The sequence below is a fragment of the Drepanopeziza brunnea genome (genome assembly GCF_022702325.1).
Source record: "Drepanopeziza brunnea f. sp. 'multigermtubi' strain 214-2 chromosome Unknown ctg9, whole genome shotgun sequence".
Classification (NCBI taxonomy): Eukaryota; Fungi; Ascomycota; class Leotiomycetes; order Helotiales; family Drepanopezizaceae; genus Drepanopeziza; species Drepanopeziza brunnea.
This window is the reverse complement of record NW_027094072.1, coordinates 979060-1001238: the sequence shown is the minus strand read 5'-3', so window position 1 is coordinate 1001238 and position 22179 is coordinate 979060. Positions and strand designations below refer to the sequence as shown.

The window sequence follows — 22179 nt, the reverse complement described above, 5'->3', positions numbered from 1 at the left end:
ACAGCTAGGTATTGACTGGCTGACTGACTCATCCCCGAGTCAAGTCAAGTCCAGGACCCATGAGAGAGAGTCCCTTGTTTGATCGAAATACTTGAGTTCATCGGAAGTAGAAAAAAGGGGGAGAGGGTGTGTATACGTGATGATATCATAATCGGCCCAAGGGAGTTGAATTGGTTGGTGGTGATGTGATCTCCGCTTTTCGTACTGGCTTCGATCGCGCATCGATGTCGTTGTTGCCGTTGAACTACCAGCTTCGCGAGCTTCTCAGCCCAGCTGTTCGCCGTCCGATCATAGCACGGGAAATTATCGCATTAAGAAGCAGGGGAATCGCATAATTGCGACGAAACCATGGTGAATATGAATATGGGTGAGCCCTCCGACAGCGAACACACTGGCCAGGGGCAGGTCGGTGTGTAGAGCTTACTCCGGACCTATTATAGGCCACATATACCTCTGCGACAACCGTTGGGATGGATTCTTTGGCTTCTTGCGCGGCTCGGCTGCCGAGGTTGATGTCTGAAGTTCTCGGAGGTGTCATCCTAGCGCGGTCGTCGCAAAGAGAGGTTGGTGGTGGACGACGAACGTTGCAGAGATAGAATTTATTTTCGCTTCGAGGTTTACCCTGGAAGCGAAGCCCCTTTCTGGGCGAGGTGGTTCGCGTATCTCCCAGAAAACGTCCTGCTGCCACCGCCGTTTCACCCGTTCGCATGCCAAAATCTCCTTTTGCCCTGGTCTAAATTTGGTTCGAACTTTCGCAGGCGTCACTGGTCCCTTTTGGCTTTTTTATCCTCATTTGGCTTATCGTAGGCATGGTGCAGTTTTCTGTCTGTGCGAGTTCTTCGTGTTGATCTGCCGCGAGCATCGTATGCCCGGGTCCACGTTGACTTGCATTGATCTTCGCGGGGGCGCACCCTGAGCCACGGCCTTGGATTCTGCACACCAGCCATCCGGAATACATGTCTCTGGTTTGAGAGTGATTCTTCACGCAATGCCTTCAATATTAGACACTGGTATTGCAGGCATTGAACCGCGATCGGGATTTGAAATGGCGGTGGCTCGCGATACGCTGGTGGCGGGCGAAAGGTCACGCAGTCAAGGACATGAGGAGGAGGAGGAGGAGACGGTCTGGCAGGTATCATCTGAGGATGACGGTGGCTGGATGATGGATTAGCAGAAGGGCATGAAACATCTATATTACCATGACTGGTCCCATCTCCCATCCCAAAGTCTTTCATTAAACGCTCTTATTAGCTTCTCCTTTCCGGCAAACGAACCACCATATAGTCTCCCCAAGAAGGAGACTGGATATTCACAACGGAGCGAGCACTTAGACGACGACCATCCAATACTTGGATACCAGAACCGATCCTACTTCCCCAATTTATCGTTAAAATGCCTGGCGAAGCGTCGACCGAGGTGCCGCTTCACTATGGTGGGAAGACAGATGGAGATCCCGCTCCTCCTAGTTCGCCTATCCGAGCGTATCACCAACCTCGAATGGGATCCTCTCCAGAGATAGCTGCTCACGAGCCTTCCGGATCAGAAGATATCAGAGGCGTTCTCAGACGTAGAGCAAGCAACCAAGCCCCTCCCCGTCGATACTCGGGGGGAGAATACGACGGTGCTCCTCCCAGCATCTCCCAAGATGGCGGTGCTAGACGACCCTTGAGATCGAGAGACGATGTGTTCCACCGCGAAGACGAGCGTGGCTTCTCGAGACGGGACGACTACCATCAAGATACGATTGAGCGATCCCGACCACCACGCACTTACCGTCATTTCGACGCATATGATAAGCCCCCTGGCTCGGCTTCAAAGCCCTACTTCGAGGACTTGGACCGTGATGTCGAGCCTAACACTGGCTGGAGGGGGCACAGGAAGAGAGTTGGTGACGAGGAGAGTATCGACGGGTATAACTACGACGCCCACAGGAACCCGCGGACGGCTCTTAACTTCAAGACTCTGAGTCCGGAGGAGAAGGCCGAGGTGATGCGGCTGCCATGGACGCAGTGGATGAACAGTGAATTCAAGAATCGTAAGCGCTTCCCACCCCCCCTTTCACATCACGGATCTCGCATGCATCTGGGCTTGGACATTTACTGATGCTCGCACTCCCTGTATGCAGACTTTGTGGCAACGATTGGCGAGTTCGTCGGCACGACCATGTTCCTCTTCTTCGCCTTCGCCGGCACCCAGGTCGCCAACATCCGGTCCGACTCGGCCGACAGCACCACGTCCGGCGGCGCCACGGGCTTCAACGTCGCCGTCTACCTCTACATCTCCGTCATCTTCGGCTTCTCGCTCATGGTCAACGTGTGGATCTTCTTCCGCATCTCCGGCGGCCTGTTCAACCCGGCCGTCACGCTCGGCATGGTCATGGTCGGCGCCATCCCGCCCATCCGCGCCATCTGCCTCTTCTTCGCGCAGATCGGCGGCGGCATCGCCGCCTCGGGCATGGTCACCGGCCTCTTCCCCACCAAGCTGAACGTCCGCACGACGCTGGCGGGCGGCGCCAGCACCGCGCAGGGCGTCTTCATCGAGGCCATCCTGACGGCCGAGTTGGTCTTTACCATCTTCATGCTGGCCAAGGAAAAGCACAAGGCGACCTTCATCGCACCCGTCGGCATCGGGCTCGCTCTGTTCATTGCCGAGATGGTCGGTGTGTACTACACTGGCGGCTCCCTCAACCCGGCACGCAGCTTCGGGCCGTGTGTCGTGACGGGCGTCTTTGACAAGGAGCATTGGATCTACTGTAAGTTTTTCAAAATCTTTTCCAAGGCTTTCTAATCCCCTTCCCTGTCTCTGCTCGCATAATTTTTTTTTTCTTTAGAGCGGCTGCTGATGATGATGATGATGAATAGGGGTTGGACCGATGATTGGCACGTTCATCGCCGTCTTCTTCTACAAGTTCATCAAGATGCTCGAGTATGAGATGGCCAATCCTGGACAGGATGGCGATGATGAGAATGACCCTACTCAGAATGACGAGAAGAAGGCGGAGATCATGCAGAGAAGAGAGGCGAAGTATGCAAGCTCTCGTTAGTGGGAGAGTAAGACAGCTCGACAAGAGCAGATGGGGATTCTGAGAAAGCGAACAGGATTTGATGTTTTGTGTTTGAATATTGAAATTGGCATTCAGGCTAGATGCTCCTTGGGCTAATTTGGTATATTATATCGAGAGTACGGTTGCTTTGCTTTACAAATAACTTCCTCTGCTCGGATCGAGAGTAAAACTCCTAGCAAAGTAATAAGAATGCCACCGTCGGCTAATAAAAATGACACATCTGAAAATCTTCATCTGAGCGTCGGCCGCTTATCCAAAAGTGAAACGCACGCCACTCTAAGAGAGGCATCTGCACCGAAAAACCGTCCACAATTACAAGATGCCGGGTATGATCGCCTTCCTGCCAGCGGTTCCCTCCTTGCCGAACCGCTCTACGTACCAATTCTTTCCCTGTACTGCTCTCGGCACCATCGTTGCAATCTCGTTCAGCAGGAAGGTCCTAGCAGGCACGCAATGCCAGCCACCGACGATCCAGAAACCAGCCCATTCGATCCACTCAAACAGGTAATGCGGGTAGAAGATCCAACGAAATAGTCCATTGATCGGGATCATGTATACCTTGTCGACGCCTTTCTTTGCCGCCTTGCCTTTGCCGGTGCTCTCCTCGGCCTCCTTTGCTTGTTGCTTCTGGTTCCGCATAGCTGCTCGCCGGATCTCGCGAAGGTCGTCGTCGTGGAACATGTTTCCCATCAGCCCGAAAGCCCAGATCATCATGCCTAGTTCAATGCGGGCTCCGGATATAAAGTTCTGACCGTTGTTGGTCCAGTCGAGACGGGATGTTGGGCCGTAACCTCCAAGCCAGGAACCAATGCAGAGGCCATTGGTGATTTGGAAGCTGAGGCCGGCGAGCCAGATAAAAAGGTGGATGGGGGACATAGAGGGCGCAAGAATGGGGCAAAGAATGGCACGGTACAGGTAGTGGACGGTCTGTTGTCGGCACTATTAGCTCGCACTGACTGACTGTAGACCATGTTTGCAGGACGAGGATGGAAATGAGACGTGGTGGCTAACATATAATCCAGCCATTACTTTGTTCTCCCAGGGCAGCTCAGCGAGCCCGATTTTTTCTGGCAAGGTATACATAATGTAGAGCAGTGTGAGCATTCCTGGGGTCTCCATAGTCATCCAGGCGATTTTTCCAGGTAGGTTGAGTCGACTGACGCTGGATGTCTTTCCAGCTCCGTACCAAGGCTGGATCCATTGAAAAACCGTAACCTATTGTTGATTTGTGAGATAGGTAGTGCTGGTATTACCGCGTTGATAGCCGTAATATGCTACTACTAAACGACGCAGCACTGCAGCAAACCTATGCAGGTACTTACCAGTGGGAAGAGTTTGAAGTAGAAATGCACCAGTTCCCAATTCTCTCGCGTGGGAGGCATCCAGTTCTCGACGACTGCCATGATGGTGATGGTCGGATCGAGCTTCGAGTCAGTCTAGATTCTCTGCGTTGTTAGTTAAACAACTATTAGAGACCAGAACCGAGGCCGAGGACGAGGCTGTGGTACAGCTCTCAGTGTTGATGTCATTATGTTACTTTGCCAAGAAGTAGCCTCGCATACTTGGCAAATATCTTGGTGCTTCAATCTTCATGTACCGATTTCAATCTAATTCTATACATACTTATCCATCTTCTTGCCCCTGCGCTGATCACCTTCAAGCATCATGGTCGAGACAGCTCTAAACGATCCCGAGCAGATGATTGCCCTATTCAGACAGGCTCTCGGGAGTTTCCAGAGCTCCAAAGCCGCGTTCCGAATTGTCTCCTCCATCCCCCATCGTCAACAACAACAACAACAACAACAACCCTCTCTACCGAAGATGGTGTACATCCTCGACTCTTCCTTCAATCCTCCCACTCTTGCCCATGCAAGAATCATCCTCTCAGCTCTAAAATCTTCTCCGGGATCGCCAAATCCACCTCGAGTTCTGCTCCTTCTAGCCATCCAGAACGCTGATAAAGCGCCCAAGCCGGCATCGTTTGAAGAGCGGTTGGCAATGATGCAAGTTTTCGCAGAAGATGTGATTGACGATATAACGTCGTCGTCACAGTCTAAACGAGGTCTACAGCAACATAGCTGCCAAGTAGGGATAGACATTGGCCTCACAAAGCTCCCATATTTCGCCGACAAGGCCCTCCATATATCTCCATCTGAAGCATACCCGTTGCAAGATACTGAACAAGTTCATCTGATAGGATATGATACACTTGTAAGGTGCTTAGATACAAAATACTACCCACCTGCACATACGCTTGCGCCCCTTCAGCCGTTTCTCGCAAAACACAAACTGAGAGTCACGTACCGTGCGGACGATGAATGGGGAGACAAGGCTGCGCAAACCAAATTCTTGAGTGACGTTGGCGAAGGAAGTCTGGAAAGCCTAGGTGGTTTGCGGGAATGGGTCGTTGATAAAAGGATTGAAATGGTTGAAGGGAGGAAAGAAGGCGAAGAGGTGATCAGCAGTACGAAAGTTCGAGAAGCCGCGAAATTGAGAGACGAAGAGAAACTGGGAAGCCTGGTGACGCCAGGCATAAGGAAGTGGATATTGACGGAGGGGCTGTACACTGAGTGATGCCAGACAAGGCCTTCGACGAAGGCATATTGGTGAAGACCGAGCGATTCGCATTGCTATCCAAGCTCGAAAGTTCTTACGAGGGAGATTTCCAACAACCGGTATATCCTCCTCGAGCTTTGAAATTTACGTGCACCCAATACAAAACGGCTCATCTTCCAGAAACCTTTCGTCATGCATCATTGCCATCTACCTTTTCCTCAGCAAACCCGTTGCCGAGATACTCGAATCTGTTGGTATGTCGAACTCGTCTACAAACGTCCGAGTCCCCCCACCTGACCTTGGCTAAGCATTTTACTTTGTCGGCCGATCAGTATCGCTAAAGTTCTGGAGGGGGAAGGGGCTGGTCCCATGGCTTCCAGGTTTCCTATAACCGGAAGGAAATGCGTGCTCCCAGATGTGTGGCTTTCCGGGTGCGGTGCAGTGCAGTAACCATCGAATCGACGCCTGCGACGTTCATGCCTCGATATCAAACTTTATCCGCCCAAACAGATCGGGGCATGAATTTTGAATGTGCCCGTTCCACTCGTCAACTACGGCTGGCAGAGATCGGATAGAAGCCTAATGTTCGGATTGCAACTTAGGAAAATTTTCGAGGACATAGTGGCTCAGTGATTGAGACGTGGGATTGCTCGATGCGCAAGCTGTTCATTGCGGCTGACGAATCCTGTACTGTCAGAACCAAGTTTTGGATTCTGACGTAGCGATTCACTTGGTTCGGCATGCCTTTTGCCATGACTGAATCGAGGCCGAGAGGAAACGAACCTGAAAATTTGGCTGGCATCGATCACAATGTGGGCACGGTCTTCTAGTGAACGACCAGAATCCTGCTCGGTCGCTGTAAGTGTCCAATTACATTCCTCTTTCCATTCGCCATTCGCTATCGTGTATCCGAATTCCATATTGCCGGAGCTCATTCTTGTCGATGAAGTTGTTGAGGTTTTGTTTTATCTCTCCTGCCAGTGCTGGTGTAAAACGAGAATCCTTGGTTGGGTTCGGCGATTTTTTGTATGGTAACACGAATTCTATGAACTTCTCCGAGAAAACGTTTTTTGATTATATATTTGGAATTCCTCGCCTTGTTGCCGAAGAGGGTGGTCAGGATTGACATGTGCAGCGCTTGCTGAAGCTGTGCCTGGACTGCCAACAGGCGCCGATCTTGAAGTGCCGTAGGGATCTTGGCTACGACATTGGAAAGGAGTTGTGCTCTTTGAAATTTTGCTTGGACTTCAAGCATGCGTCTTTGATGGCAGTTAATAGCCTGTACCTGGAAGAGCAGAGCACCCGCACGAAGTCTCGTGTTTCGAAGAGTTGTAAGAGGTGTTCCTACGCAATGCTCGCTATTGGATATCCTCAACTTGAAGGGTGGTACACTACATACGCTTGGGCAGCCTTGTTGCCAAAGGACCAGCTCGCTAGACACTGGTGGGGGAACAAAGCCCAGTATTTCGAAACACAAGGTATGAACACTCATGATTTGTTGGGGCTCCATTGAATATTTCTATCTTACTCTCGGCTGAGTCGACGGGAGAAGCCACGAGGTGCCGTCTATAGCGCTCAAGATAGTGAACCGCACCTCGGGCTCGGCACTGGTCTTTCCAACATCTAAGCATTACCAGAGATAAGGCCAAATGTAGTCAGCATGAATTCTTGTTCAATCATGCAAGGAGGATAGATATCGCCGATGAGTGGAGCTTATTTGCCTGAAGAAGCTTACTTGCTTGAAGGAGCTTACTTGCTTGAAGGAGCTATTAGTGGTGTTGGCTATGCACCTCCCTTTGTTGCAGCCTATCGGCTATGCACCTCTCTTTGTTGCAGCCTATCAAAAGTACCCAAAAATCGGACGTACCCCAATTGGTGATTGTCAGCATGCATCTCATTCATGACCGCGAGTATAAGCATAAGACGGTAATTGACGAGTCTGATTTGTCATTTGCTGTGAAGAGCTTCGTTTTGGGCGACAGCAGCTACATTTTCTCGAGTTGACTTGCTCATCTGAAAGGTCAGCTCTTCGAATGACTCTTTAAAAAGAGAACACAACAGAGATAATTATGACGATTCTGCTGAAAGCCTCCAAGGTCTTCCAAGCACCAATACCTATAGAGAGTAAGAAGGAAAAATCAGGTATTATTGCAACACTCCTCGAGTGCCTCCACAACTTCAGCTTTGGTGCTGTTCAAGAGCAGGAGAAGTACCTAGGTGACGCGGCATATCTGAACTCCTTGAATGCTACCCCGGGACTTCCAGAGCGCTCGGATGTCGTCGTCGTTGGAGGAGGAATCCATTCACTGATTTACGCCATCCACGCACGCTCCTTGGAGCTCCAAAAATGCAACGAGGGTAAGCCGTCTGCGATACCCAGCACTTTAGCCGCTACCTTCTCCCCCACATGCAAAAAGCGACTGAATTCCAAAATTACAGAAGGTTTTCTGACTTCCATTACCGTCCTCGAGAAGTCCTCCTCCCCGGGTTACAAAATTGGCGAGTCAACCCTTACCGTCTTCGGCGTATGGCTGAACCAAATCGGCATCGCCGCCCCCATGCTCTGGCACCTATTTGGACCCAAAGACGGCCTGGCATTCTACTACTTCAATCGCGAAGGTGACCCGGAGGATTACACTGCTTTCATCGCCAACGGACCGCCTGGAGATCACGTTCCTACCTTGCAGATGGAGAGAAAGATTAGCGAGCTGCTGCTTACACTCTACGCTCAGCGTCTTGGCATTACGGTTTTACATGGTAAGCAAGTGCTTGTCGATGAGGAGACAGTGAAAGGTCCAGCAGACGGGGAGGAGACGACTTTAAGTGTATTGGATGGAGAGAGTAACGTGCAGGAGACAATCGATGCTCGGCTTCTCGTGGATGCATCTGGCCGTTTCCATCGCTTTGTTTCGAAGGCTAAGCATCGGATCGAGCGCCTTGAGGGCTTCAACACGCATGCTTACTGGGCTTATTGGGAGTGCGATGTTGATGAGAAGGAGATTCCACTCCGTCAGTATCAGAGCGTCAACACCAATCACATCTGTATTCCGGAGGGGTAGGTACTCTTTCCACCAATCTTCTGCACACTTGGCTAATCGGGACGCAGCTGGGCTTGGGTTATTCGTCTTCCAACCTGGGAGGGTAGTCCTATTCCTAACCTTGTCAACATGATCCATTGTAAGCATCTGGTCCGCTCGGCTTTCTACTCAGTAATGTCTGTTATGTGCTCGTAGAGGTCCTATCAATTTTCAGAGAGTCGATCTTGTATCTTTAAGTGCCTTTTGCGTCAGGTGTCCTCGGGGTACGGGATTGTTCTCTAGATCATTTCTCGAGAGTAATGATTACTCTTTCTAGGAATCTCGAGTTCGAGACGGCGGATTCGTTCATTAAGAGCGTCAGACTTGTTCATGCTGAATTTCCCAAATCCGGAGACCAGTGACAGATACGACTGGATTATATCCTGCCTCACGATTGCTCTCTCCTTTTCACGTCCCCGCCTCCCAAAATTCCATCTCTCAAGGCTGCTACATCAATCCTGGACGAAATCTTGCTTACTTCCCTTTTCTTCAGACCTACTTGACTTGAACGCCGCCAAGACACCTGCAGACGAATACCCATCGACCGCCGAACTCGTAGAGAGATTTGACCTCAAATTCCGCTGGGTTTCCAGCATCGGCTTTGCCCTTCGTTCAGACATTGTTTATCCTGAGGACATGTCGGAATACGGAAGCTGTGAGGCCGAGCAAAAGTTCAATTGGGTCGTGTCCCGATATGCCAAGGTCACCGAGCTCATGAGCAAGTTTACATTACTCAAAGATCTCTATGGGCCCGGTACTACATGTGAGGCAGTATCCACTTTCAATCGTCAATTTCAATCAACAACTATTGACCTGTCCGATACCTAGGGTACGCTCGCAAGAACCTCTGCTTCAAATCTCCTCGTGTCAGTGGACCGAATTGGATGTCCATCGGCGATGCGACCGGCTTCACGAACCCTCTTTACTCCCCAGGAATCAATGCCAACATGGGAACCAGCGTCTTCGTTGCGGAGCGGACCGAACAATTCTTGGCCGGTAAGGGTGCCCGAAAGGATATCTTGGACGAGTATGAGCTGTTCTGCAAGGACCGCATCCCTAACCTTCAGCGAATGAACAACTTCAACTATATGTGCTTCCGCAGCCCTGCTACCGGCCCCATCGGTCCAATTTGGCAATATCTCATCGGTAAGCTCATGACCCCAAGAAGACCTACATTTTCGGTCTCCCAAAGGTTTGTGTTTATCGTTCAACAGGTACCGGTAATTCCCGATTCCAAAACTCCGCCAGGTACACTCTCAAAGACTGTTCCGAGCTCCTCCTGGCCTGGGACTGGGGTGCAAATGAGGCAGAGTACATTGAGGCCACCAAGAAGATTTGCAAGCTGCTCAAAGGTCCCTCTGACGAGCCCCTATCCCAGGAGACGATCGACGAGGTCATGAAGGTTTCTGCGCAGGGACTCAGGGACGCTTTTGCAACGGGCAAGTACAAGGGTCGCTGGAGCGGCCTGTTGAGATACTACGACGACGACCTGGTCTTCGACAAGGACAAGATTGACCGCGACGTCCTGGCGAGACGATGCGAGGACTGTGGGGAGTGGCGGATGCTGAGATCTGATCTGCGTAGATGCGTTTTTTGCGGTTATGAGCATAGCGTTGAGAACAGCGTGAAGGTCATGTACAAGTCTTGACCTGTTTTCCTTTTTCGTTCTTTTTTGGGGGGGGGGGGGGAGGGGGGTATGGTTGATAAGTTTGGATAATGGTCGCGGCTGCTGAGAATGGGAAGGCGTTTGCTTTGGAATAACGATGGCGAATGAGGTATGCCGGGATGATTGGATTGATAGCTATTCTACGAATATGTTTTTGAATCTGAAGCAGATCACATTCACGGCGGAGAAAGGTCAGAGCCGTAGTCTCGTTGCGGATCTGCAGATATGTGACATCAGAAATGAATGCTCTTCGGCTCCAAGAGTAATAGTCAGTGCGCTGCCTGGAGGCCTGAAGAAAGGGAAAAGCCTGATGTGTATGTACATGGAGCGGCAAATAAAACCAAAAGGTTCAGGATTACCGAACCCGCAGCCGAGAGAAGCAAAGCACAGCCATCCTCGCTATTGAGGATTGATGTACAGAATCAAGTTTTTGCACATTACTTCGATGTAGTATCGAGATTCATCTTTTGAAGCCGGAACGGAACGGGACCCATGTTCGATTGGTGACTCAAGTTGGAGCCCTGATGTATTTACCTTTACTCTAGCAAGTCACGTGATCAACAGTAGCGGATCAACTTCAGTAACGACGGGCGAGCATGCTTCAATGATAATCAACGCCTCTCAATCACCATATGCCTCAAACAAGATACAAATGACTGTGAAACAAGGCTTGTCAACTGGTATTCAAAGCTCTCCCGAGACCAATATTATTCATACACTCCTGACTTTCTCTCCAGATCCATATCCACATATCATCACCTTCCAACGATCAAAAGAACACCCTTTTCTTGACTTCACAAGATGTCCTCCTCACATGAAGACACCCTCAGTCTCCCCAGCCCGGCGCAATTCTTCACCATATTTCGAAAATTTGCCACCGGACTCCAAATAGCTAGCGATTTTCAAGTTTGCTATCTTAGCACCTCGAGTCATCGAGTTTGGACATCATGACTGCAACATGCGTGTTCACCAGACCGTTACATCCCGATCCCGAGACCAGCTGCCGCTCGTCCTGTTGCATACGACACACCTGGCCCGAGAAGTAGCATTGAAATCTTACCAGCTTTTTGAAAGCAGAGGCGCACCATGCCGGATTGGGTAGTTTGATTTCAGACGCGACACCTTGTATCTCTCTTCCACTCGGCAGGCCCACGTCGGAAGTTCAGCCTCCAACTATGCTTTATGGAATTTTTGGAATATAGTCCCGCCTCAGAGCTCGGAGCAGGTCAAGTGTTTAAAGATAGCAGGCCATGGCGGCGACCACGGTCCACACTTGCAATATTATTTGTACTTTTGGAGCTTTCCGGCCTGGAGCGGCTCACGATTGTGTATGAGAACTGTCTCCATTACCGAGGCGAGAATGGTCTGATCAAGACCGAGAGAAAGCTTTCGGTGATGCGCGAGGTGGAGGGATTTAAACGGCAAAACCCTGTTCTGGAGTGATACCGAACACGAAAGTCTGTTATGGAGGCGACTATGGAAAGAACCGAAGATATTCTTCGAGTTCGAGGAAGGCCCTGTCTGTTCTACATGTTGCTACAAGGCGGCATTAACAGAGGCCATGTACTCATGCTAGAGGTAGCCAAGACAAGGTGCCTCTTCGCATGCTCATTGGTCACTAGCGGACAGAGCGAGACTTGTCACTTGCGCCTTTCCCCTCCCAAACTTCGACCAGTGCATACGGAGTGCATACATAGTCCGGCCCTTGAACTTCTCGAAGCACTCGTACACTCACTCGCATCAGTTCTATGGCCATCAAGTCGAATTCAGAGAGAGGTGAGAAACATGAACAATATGAATACAGCGTTCAAGACGCTGCACTTTCCAATTCACCTCTACCCAACCCAGCTCCACACAAAGCTTGCCTGTCTCTTGGAGGGCATATTCCATACTTCGTTATTTCGTCGCTTCATCAATCGTGCATCATCCAACTCTCAGTCACCTCGCTACGAAGCCGGCCCAGTTCTCGACGAAGCAGACACCTCACTTTCGAGCGGCTTCCGCCCCCACACAACATATGCCCTATGATACGCGTGAACGCTCCTATCAGAGATTGCACTTCGCACATTTACAAGGTAAACCTATTCAGTATTCAGCTCATCAGTCAGATACAACTGCCGGGAATTGCACACCTCAATTTCTGTTTTGGTCCATTTCAGGTTTCGGGAGAAGTAACGCATGCTGAAGCCAGATAGACCGTCTAGACAATTCAATTCCGATTGCCTACCAATGGCCTTTAGGTGTTTCTCTCTGGGCCAAGGGTTTATGGGTATTCGGAAGATGCGCTCTTGAACGTCAACGAACCCGACCTCTTCATACCACCGCTTCAATTTGTGAGCTATTCGAAGTGGCCGACCTGATGCCACTGGAAAGACGGTCAGATTTTTGTTATGACGAAAACGCAGCGCTGGAGAGGGGAAAGACTACCGGAAGCATCCTCTACATAATTGGTCCAGTCTAAGAACGGCCAATCCTTGGGCATCGTCCCATCGTCGCACAAAGGTGTCGACAGAAATTCTTGACTTTCCATCCACCCCCCTGGCTTGGTGTAGTAGAAAGCTTTCCTGATAATGTCTCGAAAGTCCGTGAAGCATCCGATAAGTAGTCTGGTATGGATGAAGTCAAAGTCTTACGATCGAGGGGTTAGCAAATGGTCATCTCTGAGCGTCTCGAGTGACGACTTCACGAGCAGAAATTCGTCAACGACAAGCGTAAGAGGGAAACAACTCCTGCCTGGTGGATCTTACATGCTGCTGGGACTGCCCAGTCTTCCTCACTAGCGTCGTCGATGAAAAAATGGACATTGACAGGAACACATGAAGGCTGGATGGGTGAGAGGTCGGTCGCTTGGACCTCGGCATCTGGAAACTCGTCGCCCATCTCGGTAGCCTACTGATATGTTAATTTCTGTCTCTTACCCGGAGCCTCTTTGGAGGTATCGCTCTGCGGCTGTTGGGCCGAGAGTGGGCGAGCTCAACCTACCCATCGGCCAGTTCCAGTCCCAATGTCTAGGATGCGTTTTGGGTTCGATAACGGCGCGAAGTAGTTTCGTCCTTCGAAGGTATACTTCAACATCAGGTATTGGCTGTCGAGTCGCTCATTTTCCGAAGCGTCGTTGGGGAAGGGGTATGCTACGATGCTCTCAGCCACACAAATTTCAAGGTGTTCGCCGCTAGATCACATACTGCCAGCTCTATATCCGTGACTGCGAGATCCCGCAGTAAGTAATTATACTTCATGAGTGGATTTTGGGTTCAAGGGAGTGGTCTCGGGAGTTGCTCGCGGGGACGGACCCCAAACCAGAGACATCTTAGTAGCAAGGGAAGGAGAGAAATCGGCGGCTACTGACTAAGTTCTCCCGTTCTCCTCCTCGAAATTCGCAGCGTCGCTTGTCAATGATCGGGTCGACCTAAATAACCAGTTATAAATATATAAATATATATTAAAACAAAACGTGGGTGGCTCAGAAGCAAGATCTTCGGACACAACACACGACGTGCCACACTTTTTTCGTCTCCAGATTGCCGGGACAACTCACGCGTCCGGACTTTCCGCGTCCGCAGACTGGCGGCGTCCGAATTGTCAGCATATATGCATATGTTGTATATATTTACATATATATGTATGTATACTCGCAGAGCTGACAGCTACTTACGTCTGCTTCAATGGGCGTCTGTTTTTGAGCCAACAGCAGGCTTTGGGCACTACTAACCGGAGAGGCCATCTTGAAGATTCGGTCTGTGTCTCTGCAGGGGGGGATATTGGGAATGAGAGAGAGGGCGTGGCTTTCTCCAGTCTCCGAACCTGATGATGATGGGATATGGGATGGTATGATATTGTACACCGCTCCAAGATGATTGAACCACTGACTGCTAACGAAAAAGGCTTTTTTGGGGAGGGGGGGAGTGCTTTTTCTCTCTCTCTCTCTCTCTCTCTCTCTCTCTCTCTCTCTCTCTCGCGGTCAACTAAGGAATAAAAGCGGGAGAGATCAAATTCTCTGTCCCCATGGTCCGTGGCTGTTTGCACAATTATTGTTGTTGATTGATTTTTGTGATGGATGGATCCAAGCATGGGCTCTGCAGAAAGATTAATGCGGTGGTGGCGGCCACGCCAGCCCGCGGTCATAGCCAACAGCACTTGGCCCCTTGGGAAAAAACGGATAAGACGCGGGACAGGGTTGAATTCCAGCTGTTTGGTCCCTGGTTCGGCACCCGGTCTTGTGGTCTTGGGATTTCCGCACATCCCCGAGCGTCGAATCATATTGGTGAGTGTTGTTGTCGGTTGAACCTGGCTGAGAGCGATAGGGCTAGCTACGACGTAGTACGACGTACATCCGCCCCGGTCGGTTCAAAGCTAGTTCAAGGCGCTCAAGGCTGCAAACCCTCTTCTCTGGTTTGCTGCTTGCAGCCGGCAAAGGGAAAGCAATCGCAACGAAAAACCTATAAACGTGTTGGGTAAGGGGCTTCGATTGGTGCCAGCGGGGTGAGGTGACAGTGGGTTTCTGGTTGTCGGTATTACCCACTCTCTACTCTCCGTACGTAATACCGGCACTTCCCATCTTCTACTAGTTGTAGTACCGGATAGTAATCTAGGGGCAGGAAAGGCCACGGATCGTGTAAGTCTTGCCGTATAGAGAAGCATTAGACGAAAGGCATAAACAAGCCTATCTCTTCAATCCTTACATACAGCGGTATAGAAACTTTTCTTCCATGTAGGGGTTTTGCTTATTTCTCTACTACAGACACAGCTATATTATAAAGGAAAAGATCTACAGACTACCTCCAGCAGGCTACGAAGTACTACTGTACAGCACTTCTACTGCAATACAAAGGAGAAAGGGCTTTCTTTTTCTGGACCGACCGACTGTGATCCTGGGGGAGCGTACGGAGGATGATTACCGTGGTCGGTCATGCAAGGTAGGATCGATGTGGTTGGTGGCATGTTCCTTCTACGGGTCGCCTTCTGGGCCCTATATGGATTTTTGACCAGTAGTTGGGCGGAAGATATTTCCGTTATGGTCTCTTGGATGGAGGCGAGTACCCGTATTGTGTTACGATACTGTATTGTACTGTACTGTACTATCGTGGTATAATATTCTGTACGAAACCTTTTGAAAGTCCCATCAAGTCCAAAATAAAGTTTTTTTTGGAGCTTTGATATCTCGAGGACGTCTCTAGATACGTACTACGTAGTATATCGAAGACACCAAGGCTAATGCATAGAAATATGAAAGCGGTGGGGCAAGGCTGTACTAGCGATTAGCGCTCCTAATTAGTATTCGTTAGCAAATCCTATTTGCACTGCAGCCTAGTGCAGCTTAGTTGCCCAACCTGATCATCGCCGCTATTATTCAAGCTAGTCTTACTTTGGTATTCTCGCTTTTCGCAAACCTTAACATGGCCACCTTTTTTAATGACCGCTCTTAAGCACGGGATGACGCTTTTCGCTGACATCAATCTAAATATCCTGTCTTATTTAGTGTTTCTTTATAAAATATAAAATACGTAATAGCGTGATCTTAATAATGGTACTACGTACCGGTAGCTTCGATATGAAAGAGATTTTGAAAGCAATATAAGCTTTACAATTAGGATCTCCGTAAGCTGAATCTTTGATTGAAACATAAGACGAGCTTGATGAGCTTAAGTACTTTGATCTTTGCAATGATAACGAGGACGATGATATCTAAGTCGCAATTAAGTAACAAAGATGCTTCTAAAGAAATCGATACGCAAGCAACAACTACTAGAGATAAGAAACGCAAGAAGAAAGGCTTAGCGTGTGGCACTGAAAAAAGAAGCGACTCATAGACTTACAAATACAAGCAATAGAAGTAGAAAAGTGATCACAAAAACGGATTTTTATTTTTTATTTGTGATTGATCATTCGTTTCGACGCTTTTCGATATCATGCTTTTGCTATGATCCTGTTACTGAAGATAGCCCCGCTATATAAAATAGTACTAGTCGCTTATCTAGCCCCGCCAGGCCCCGCCCTTTCTATGCACAAGATTATGCATCAGCTTTGGCGTCTTCTGTTACGGTCCTGGCAGGTCTTGGCACAGTTCCAGGGATCGGGTGCGGGATTAGTCAGCCGAGGTACCATGACATCCCGCCCTTAGGAGATGCATATATTCTCGGCTTTGTTATTGTAGTTCTCTCTTCTTCTCCTCGTCTTTCTTTCATACTACGTAGCGCACGTTTGGTAGCTACTACAGTACTACTCTTACTAGCCGTAACATCTTCGATATATCTAAAGGTGTCCTCGAGATATCAAATCTTTTTTCTTCTTCTTTTTATTTTCTTCTTTTTTCTTATTTTACGCGTCAGCCCCCGTTTCCGTATTGTATTGCATGTTTCCGGGATTTGAACGATGAGCTTTCATATCCCGCGGGAGGTCCTAAAAATAGCAGCCGCTTTGCCGATGCTAGTCATAATAGTACAGCTAAGTACTACTGGTAGTATGCTGTGCTGTGCTGTGCTGTGCTGTGCTGTGCTGTGCTGTGCTGTGCTGGACTGTGTTGTTAAAGATACTCATCATCCTCTCTTGCCTGTTTACCCTGGTTGGTCTGCCTCGCGTATCCGTATATATGCCCTCATAAAGTAATCAGCTGTTGGATCAAAATCAGATCGATCCGTCAACGAGTTAGTCTTACTCCAGAGAGCACGCAAAGAACCCAATCACTCTGACTTCATCTGGAAGGAAGAGAATAGTTGCACAACTACTTATAACTAGTAGTAATAGACCTTTTGTCTCGTCCAATCTAGTCATACTTCGCGTCTGTCCAAATGCTTATTTATTCGGTCGAGACTCGCTTCGCCATACAGTAAATACCGCGAAACTCCAATCCATCCACCAGATGGCATTCTCCATATCTTCCTCCTACGCCAAGCTCCAAGCCATCACCGATTTGACTCCTTCATCGAACAACGTCCTCTCCTCTTCCGCAGCCCTGGAAAGGGCGGAGAAGAGCCTCCCCTCCTCGCTCCCAGCATGCTGCGGCCGGGGCGAGGCCGCCACACAGAATCCCATCTCCTCGCGGACCGATCCTCCGCACTCTGCTAGCGGGCGGAAGACCTCGGCGCACTACTACGGCTTCGTCACCGGCGGCGTCTTCCCTCATCGCGAAAGCCGCCGACGACAACATCGTGATGGCCTTTGACAAAAGGAGCCGCGGCTGGCATCAAACTCGCCGATTCCATTGCAGGTGAAGGATACTAGATGCTCAACTTGGTTCGTGACATCCTTCCAGCTTCCCAGTTCCCGAGCGGTACAAAGGACAACGAACGATGCCATAGACCTCATAGACCTTTAGACCTCCTCCGGCATCCCAAGCCTTACAGCTATGGTTTCATCCTCACCCGCTCCCGCGAAATCCTCCTCTCAATCTTCCAGAACCTCAACGTGGCGTACCTGTCGTCAGGAGGGCCACCATCGCCACTCAACACCGGGCTCGAAGACTCGCGCCGCTTCCGGACCCTGCCTGTCTATACGCCGCGTCTCCCAGTTCCTGAGCGCGTCCGAGCATTTCGATCTGCTCGCCCGCAGCCAGCTCCCAGCTGCCAGACCCGAGCGGCATCTTTCCCTGCTCCAAGGACATGCATATCATCGTCCTGTTTAGAGCCAAGGGACCAGACGCTCAACGAGGTTCTGGTGGAGAGGATCAACCGCTCGAACAAGATCTTCGTACGTCTGCGGTACGTTGGTGGGAAGGAGAATCCGCGTGCCAAATTGCGGTGAGCACATGGAGGGTCGGACGTGGAGACTCGAGAGGGACCTGAAGCTGGTGACAGGGGTCCTACGAAACGTCGTGAAAGGGAGTTTCTGAAAAGAAAAAGAAAGGAAAGGAAAGGAAAGGAAAAGAAAAACGTTCCATCGTATCATACTTTTTTTTTCTTTGGGAAGGCGGGAGAGGGGGTCGGGCCTTCCTGAATGAATGCGCAAGACTCCCTTTACGGAATAGGCCATTGCCCTGCTCGTGAGCTCCTCAGGATCCACCCCCAGAACAGATCAACGCCGCCGAAAGACCTTTCAGCCTTGCAGATGTGCGTACGGAGTAGTCAGCTTGGAAGTAATCGGACTCTGGAGAGAGAGAGAGAGGACAGCACCTTCCTTCCTGCCTTCCTTGCAAACTCGGATCGTGCTGCACCAAATAGACATACGGGGTACATCCACAAAAGCCCTTCCTCGCTCGCCCCTAGACGCTAAGCGAGCTCTCGCGACTCGAAACATCGACAAACATGATTTTTTAACCCCCTTCCCCCTCCCCTCTCATACCAAAGGGAGAAAACAAACCAGAACGTAGAAATGGCAAAACTCAACTAGAAGCCCCCTTCCCCAGGATCCGATGATCCGATGATCCTGAGAAGGTCCTGGTCTACAAACCTAATCGAATTAAATAGGTTCTTTTGTTGATCTCGGATTCGAGGGTCCCAAACGATCCCGTCCAGTTTGATCTAAAGACAGACAGCTTGCCTACAAAAAGCCATCCCGCCTGCTGGATGATGCGATCCGGATTGTGTTGCTATATGACCAAGGTGCGGAAATTCCTCGGTAAGTGATCGAGGCTCCTTGGTTGAGGTCGGTGGCACCTTGATGTGAATCGCAGACTAAAGTAACGCGACGGCGCTAATATTTTCCTGCTGTTCTATACGCGCTGCAGAAGAAGCCCAGCAAGGTGGTATAGGTAACAAAATATTGGGCCACTGGAGCAGATATTGAGATAGACAGAACAGAGACGAAGTTGAAATCAAGAATTACATCGGCTACGGCAGAAGTTTTGACAAGGAAACGCAAGGAGCATGGGGGCGCGAGAGGGTGTGACTCAGCCTTATGTAGGCGGTATCACCTTGTAAAGATGAGAAGTACTTGGCGGACGAGAATGGAAGGCATGTATATAAGTCAACTTGCGATTGATATATTTTCATTTTTTGTGTCCGATCATTGAATTTAACACATTTTGATAGGTACCATGCTTTTAATGTAATCTTGCCACTTGAGATACATACAAAATAGTACTGGGCGCTTATCTGGCCCCGCAAGGCTCCCCGCCCCTCTTGTCTACGTCTTCGATATACTCCGTCCCGTGGTAATCCAGAGAGAGAAGGAACGCTAGCCGTTTAGCGTGCTTGGCAAACAGGCGGGAATTAATATATGCGCCGCTCCGGGTACGACGATATGCGTTCCCCTTATTGAATCGCTTTCCTCGGGACTGGAATTTTGCGGTAAACACCACTCGTTTCCAGTCCATCACAAAGCAATAAAATGTTATTAGAGAATGCACCACTGTTCGCAAGTATAGCTAAGCGAGCTCAAATAGGAAACTGCGATTAATCTTTTTTTGAAAAAAAAAAAAAAAAAAAAAAAAAAAAAAAGCTTCGTGCGATCGCAACGGCGATTCCCAACTCTTCGACCTCCACCTTGCGCTGATGTGCTCTTTGCAAATTCAACAATCAGACGATGTACGCCATCCTCTTGAAGTTGCTATTATTAATCAACACGAAATTCATAGAGGCTAGATTGCGATCCTTATACGTACGGGATCGCGATTGTTTAAAAGGGCTTATATAAAAGTGGCTAGACTTTGACTTGCGAACCTATTTGTACGCGTTGATGATGGACAGGGCCTGATAGCTTTCAGAGGGCAGGAGAATGGCAGCGAGAGAAAGAAAGCTACATGGTCAGGGGAGCTTGCATTGATTTCTACTCCAAATGCTAGTTATCCATCGCTTTCGTAGTGCTCGTTTGCATACTATCCGTCGATATCTTAGGAGCACGAGGTGTATAAGCTGCAATAAGGTTATCCGTGAGCGTCTTTTCCAGCTCTATAATAAGCCAATGTCTTGGGCCTCCTCCTAGACCGTGCTCGAGGAGCGGTTCCCTTCTACAAAGAAGCATTTGGAGCGTTCAATGGATGAGTTTCTTGGGAAGGTAATTCAAGGCCATGTCTTCGTTTAGCAATCATAATTTTAAGGAGTTATATAGTTATATTGACGATACGGGATGCAAATATTGCGCCAAACGCCATTTAGGATTCTAATATGCGGCTGCTTTTTGGAGCGGCGTAACCATTAATCCACCTTGTTTGCCAAGTACGCTAAGCGGCTAATGTTCCTTCTCTCTCCTAAATTACTACGGTATTAAAGTTCAAATTACTGGTTACATATTTATAGCAACTAGGTTAAGTAACAAGTAGTAGTAGTAATAGTATTATTTTAACGTCTGTTGCGGGTCCTAAGAGTCCGACTTATCACATCCTTGAGGATATTCCGACGTGCCGGCGTTGAATCCCGACTTTATTCTTCGCAAAAGAAATCGGTTTTGACTAATTAAATGGTTTTTTTAAAATATAAAATATATTTATATCGATAAAATCAAAACCACGAAAAGAAAAAGATACAGATTGATATACCACGGTACAGGCCTAAGTATTACCCCTCGAGGGTGCCTCAAAAGTCTAGTTTCCACTTTAAACCCCCTGGTTTCCCTACCCTCGAGGGGTAATACTTACGCCTGGGACGTAGTAGAGTCTCGAGTCTTTAATCTCGCGGTATCGCAGCTTTAATATATTTTAGTGCTTTTTATTAACGGCAATGCTTGGTTGTTAACATTTTAATCGCTGCGGTCGCCTTTTATTGCGATCGGTTATTAGCGGCTCGATATACAGTTTTTCCAATTCTTCGATCGAGTATTCGACCGAGATCCTTCTTCTTTTTTTTCTTTTCCGTATTTTACATATTCGTAATCGATTATAATTATAAGCGTCCTCGAGCCAGCATCTGCTAAATGTTCCTTTAACGTATAGCAATCTCGAGAGTTCCGAAGGGCTAAGCCGCTATCGTATCCACTTTATTCCTTTAGCGTCTTTGTGTAAACCGATCGTAAATACCGCTCTTTAAGTGTCGAATAAAAAAAAAATTTATCGAATTCAATCGTCGGATAAAGTAATCAAGCTGATCGATAGTATCGAGTTCGAATTTCATATAAAAGAATATGTTATGATACTTGTTTCGTGTTTTTAATCGTCTTCCGTTTCGTCGGCAGATACGAAAGGAACGGCTAGCATTAAAGTGCATCGCTTCAACTACTTCGAAAGGTGCGTTTTCTAATCGGCTTTACAAATATTATTAAAAGTATCGTAAGTTTATAGCCAGCGCCGCGTACAAGCTTAAAATCCGTGTTCGCTGGCCAAACTAGGTTAAGTGGAGAGTACGGGATAAGTACATCTGTGCTTATACTGATTCTACCCACGGTACAGGCCTAAGTATTACCCCTCGAGGGTGCCTCAAAAGATTGCTTTCCACTTTAAACCCCCTGGTTACCCTACCCTCGAGGGGTAATACTTACGCCTGGGACGTAGTAATATGCGGCCGCTTTTCGGAGCGGCGTAACTATTAATCCACCCTGCTCGCCAAGTACGCTAAGCGGCTAATGTTCCTTCTCTCTCCTGAATTACTACGGTATTAAAGTTCAAATTATTGATTACATATTTATAGCAACTAGATTAAGTAGAAAGCACGGAATCAGTATATCTGTGCTAGCAGGTTGATCTTTCTAATGTGCAATTGAGAAAGGAGATTGCAATATTGTAAATATAGTTGTATAAGCGTCAATCAGATATTATATTTAAGGTGATTTTAGATATAGGAACGAAAAGGATTTTAATTGCTGTAGTTAATATTAGTAGAATGAATATGGTCAAAGGGATATAAAACCCTTTTCTGCACCTGCTTCGGATTTGAATCTATCATCTCCCTCACTACCACCTTCTTCATTATCACGCTCTCTGTTATCATCTTACTCAACAGGCCTATTTC

At 48.7% G+C, this 22179-nt stretch overlaps 6 protein-coding genes across 7 annotated transcripts; 4 read left to right on the top strand and 2 right to left on the bottom strand.

Annotated features, from left to right (window-relative positions):
• Positions 1–1392: 1392 nt before the first annotated feature.
• L3040_005700 (uncharacterized protein) lies at positions 1393–3043 on the top strand (the record flags this gene model as incomplete). Its single annotated transcript, XM_007295703.2, has 3 exons — positions 1393–2035; positions 2126–2752; positions 2862–3043. 3 exons carry the CDS (start codon positions 1393–1395, stop codon positions 3041–3043), a joined length of 1452 nt encoding a protein of 483 aa, XP_007295765.2.
• A 333-nt stretch (positions 3044–3376) lies between these two features.
• L3040_005699 (uncharacterized protein) lies at positions 3377–4467 on the bottom strand (the record flags this gene model as incomplete). The annotated part of the gene is made up of 3 exons (XM_007295704.1): positions 3377–3991; positions 4076–4279; positions 4387–4467. The coding sequence occupies 3 exons, from the start codon at positions 4465–4467 to the stop codon at positions 3377–3379; spliced, it is 900 nt and encodes a 299-aa protein (XP_007295766.1).
• Positions 4468–4729: 262 nt separating this feature from the next.
• L3040_005698 (uncharacterized protein) lies at positions 4730–6070 on the top strand (the record flags this gene model as incomplete). Of its 2 annotated transcripts, none has more annotated exons than XM_066154612.1 (4): positions 4730–5528; positions 5645–5739; positions 5801–5874; positions 5953–6070. In XM_066154612.1, the coding sequence occupies 4 exons, from the start codon at positions 4730–4732 to the stop codon at positions 6068–6070; spliced, it is 1086 nt and encodes a 361-aa protein (XP_066011463.1). The 2 variants fall into 2 exon arrangements, with proteins under 2 accessions (XP_066011463.1, XP_007295767.2); XM_007295705.2 differs by having other exon boundaries at positions 4730–5604; positions 5704–5739; positions 5929–6011.
• Positions 6071–7689: 1619 nt separating this feature from the next.
• L3040_005697 (uncharacterized protein) lies at positions 7690–10345 on the top strand (the record flags this gene model as incomplete). The annotated part of the gene is made up of 6 exons (XM_066154611.1): positions 7690–7978; positions 8063–8675; positions 8727–8797; positions 9191–9460; positions 9526–9843; positions 9912–10345. 6 exons carry the CDS (start codon positions 7690–7692, stop codon positions 10343–10345), a joined length of 1995 nt encoding a protein of 664 aa, XP_066011462.1.
• Positions 10346–12309: 1964 nt separating this feature from the next.
• Positions 12310–14087, bottom strand: L3040_005696 (uncharacterized protein; the record flags this gene model as incomplete). The annotated part of the gene is made up of 9 exons (XM_066154610.1): positions 12310–12444; positions 12496–12728; positions 12791–12991; positions 13111–13252; positions 13346–13494; positions 13549–13568; positions 13713–13772; positions 13902–13927; positions 14019–14087. 9 exons carry the CDS (start codon positions 14085–14087, stop codon positions 12310–12312), a joined length of 1035 nt encoding a protein of 344 aa, XP_066011461.1.
• A 3135-nt stretch (positions 14088–17222) lies between these two features.
• Positions 17223–17525, top strand: L3040_005695 (uncharacterized protein; the record flags this gene model as incomplete). Its single annotated transcript, XM_007295709.2, has 1 exon — positions 17223–17525. One exon carries the CDS (start codon positions 17223–17225, stop codon positions 17523–17525), a length of 303 nt encoding a protein of 100 aa, XP_007295771.2.
• Between the last annotated feature and the right edge of the window lie 4654 nt (positions 17526–22179).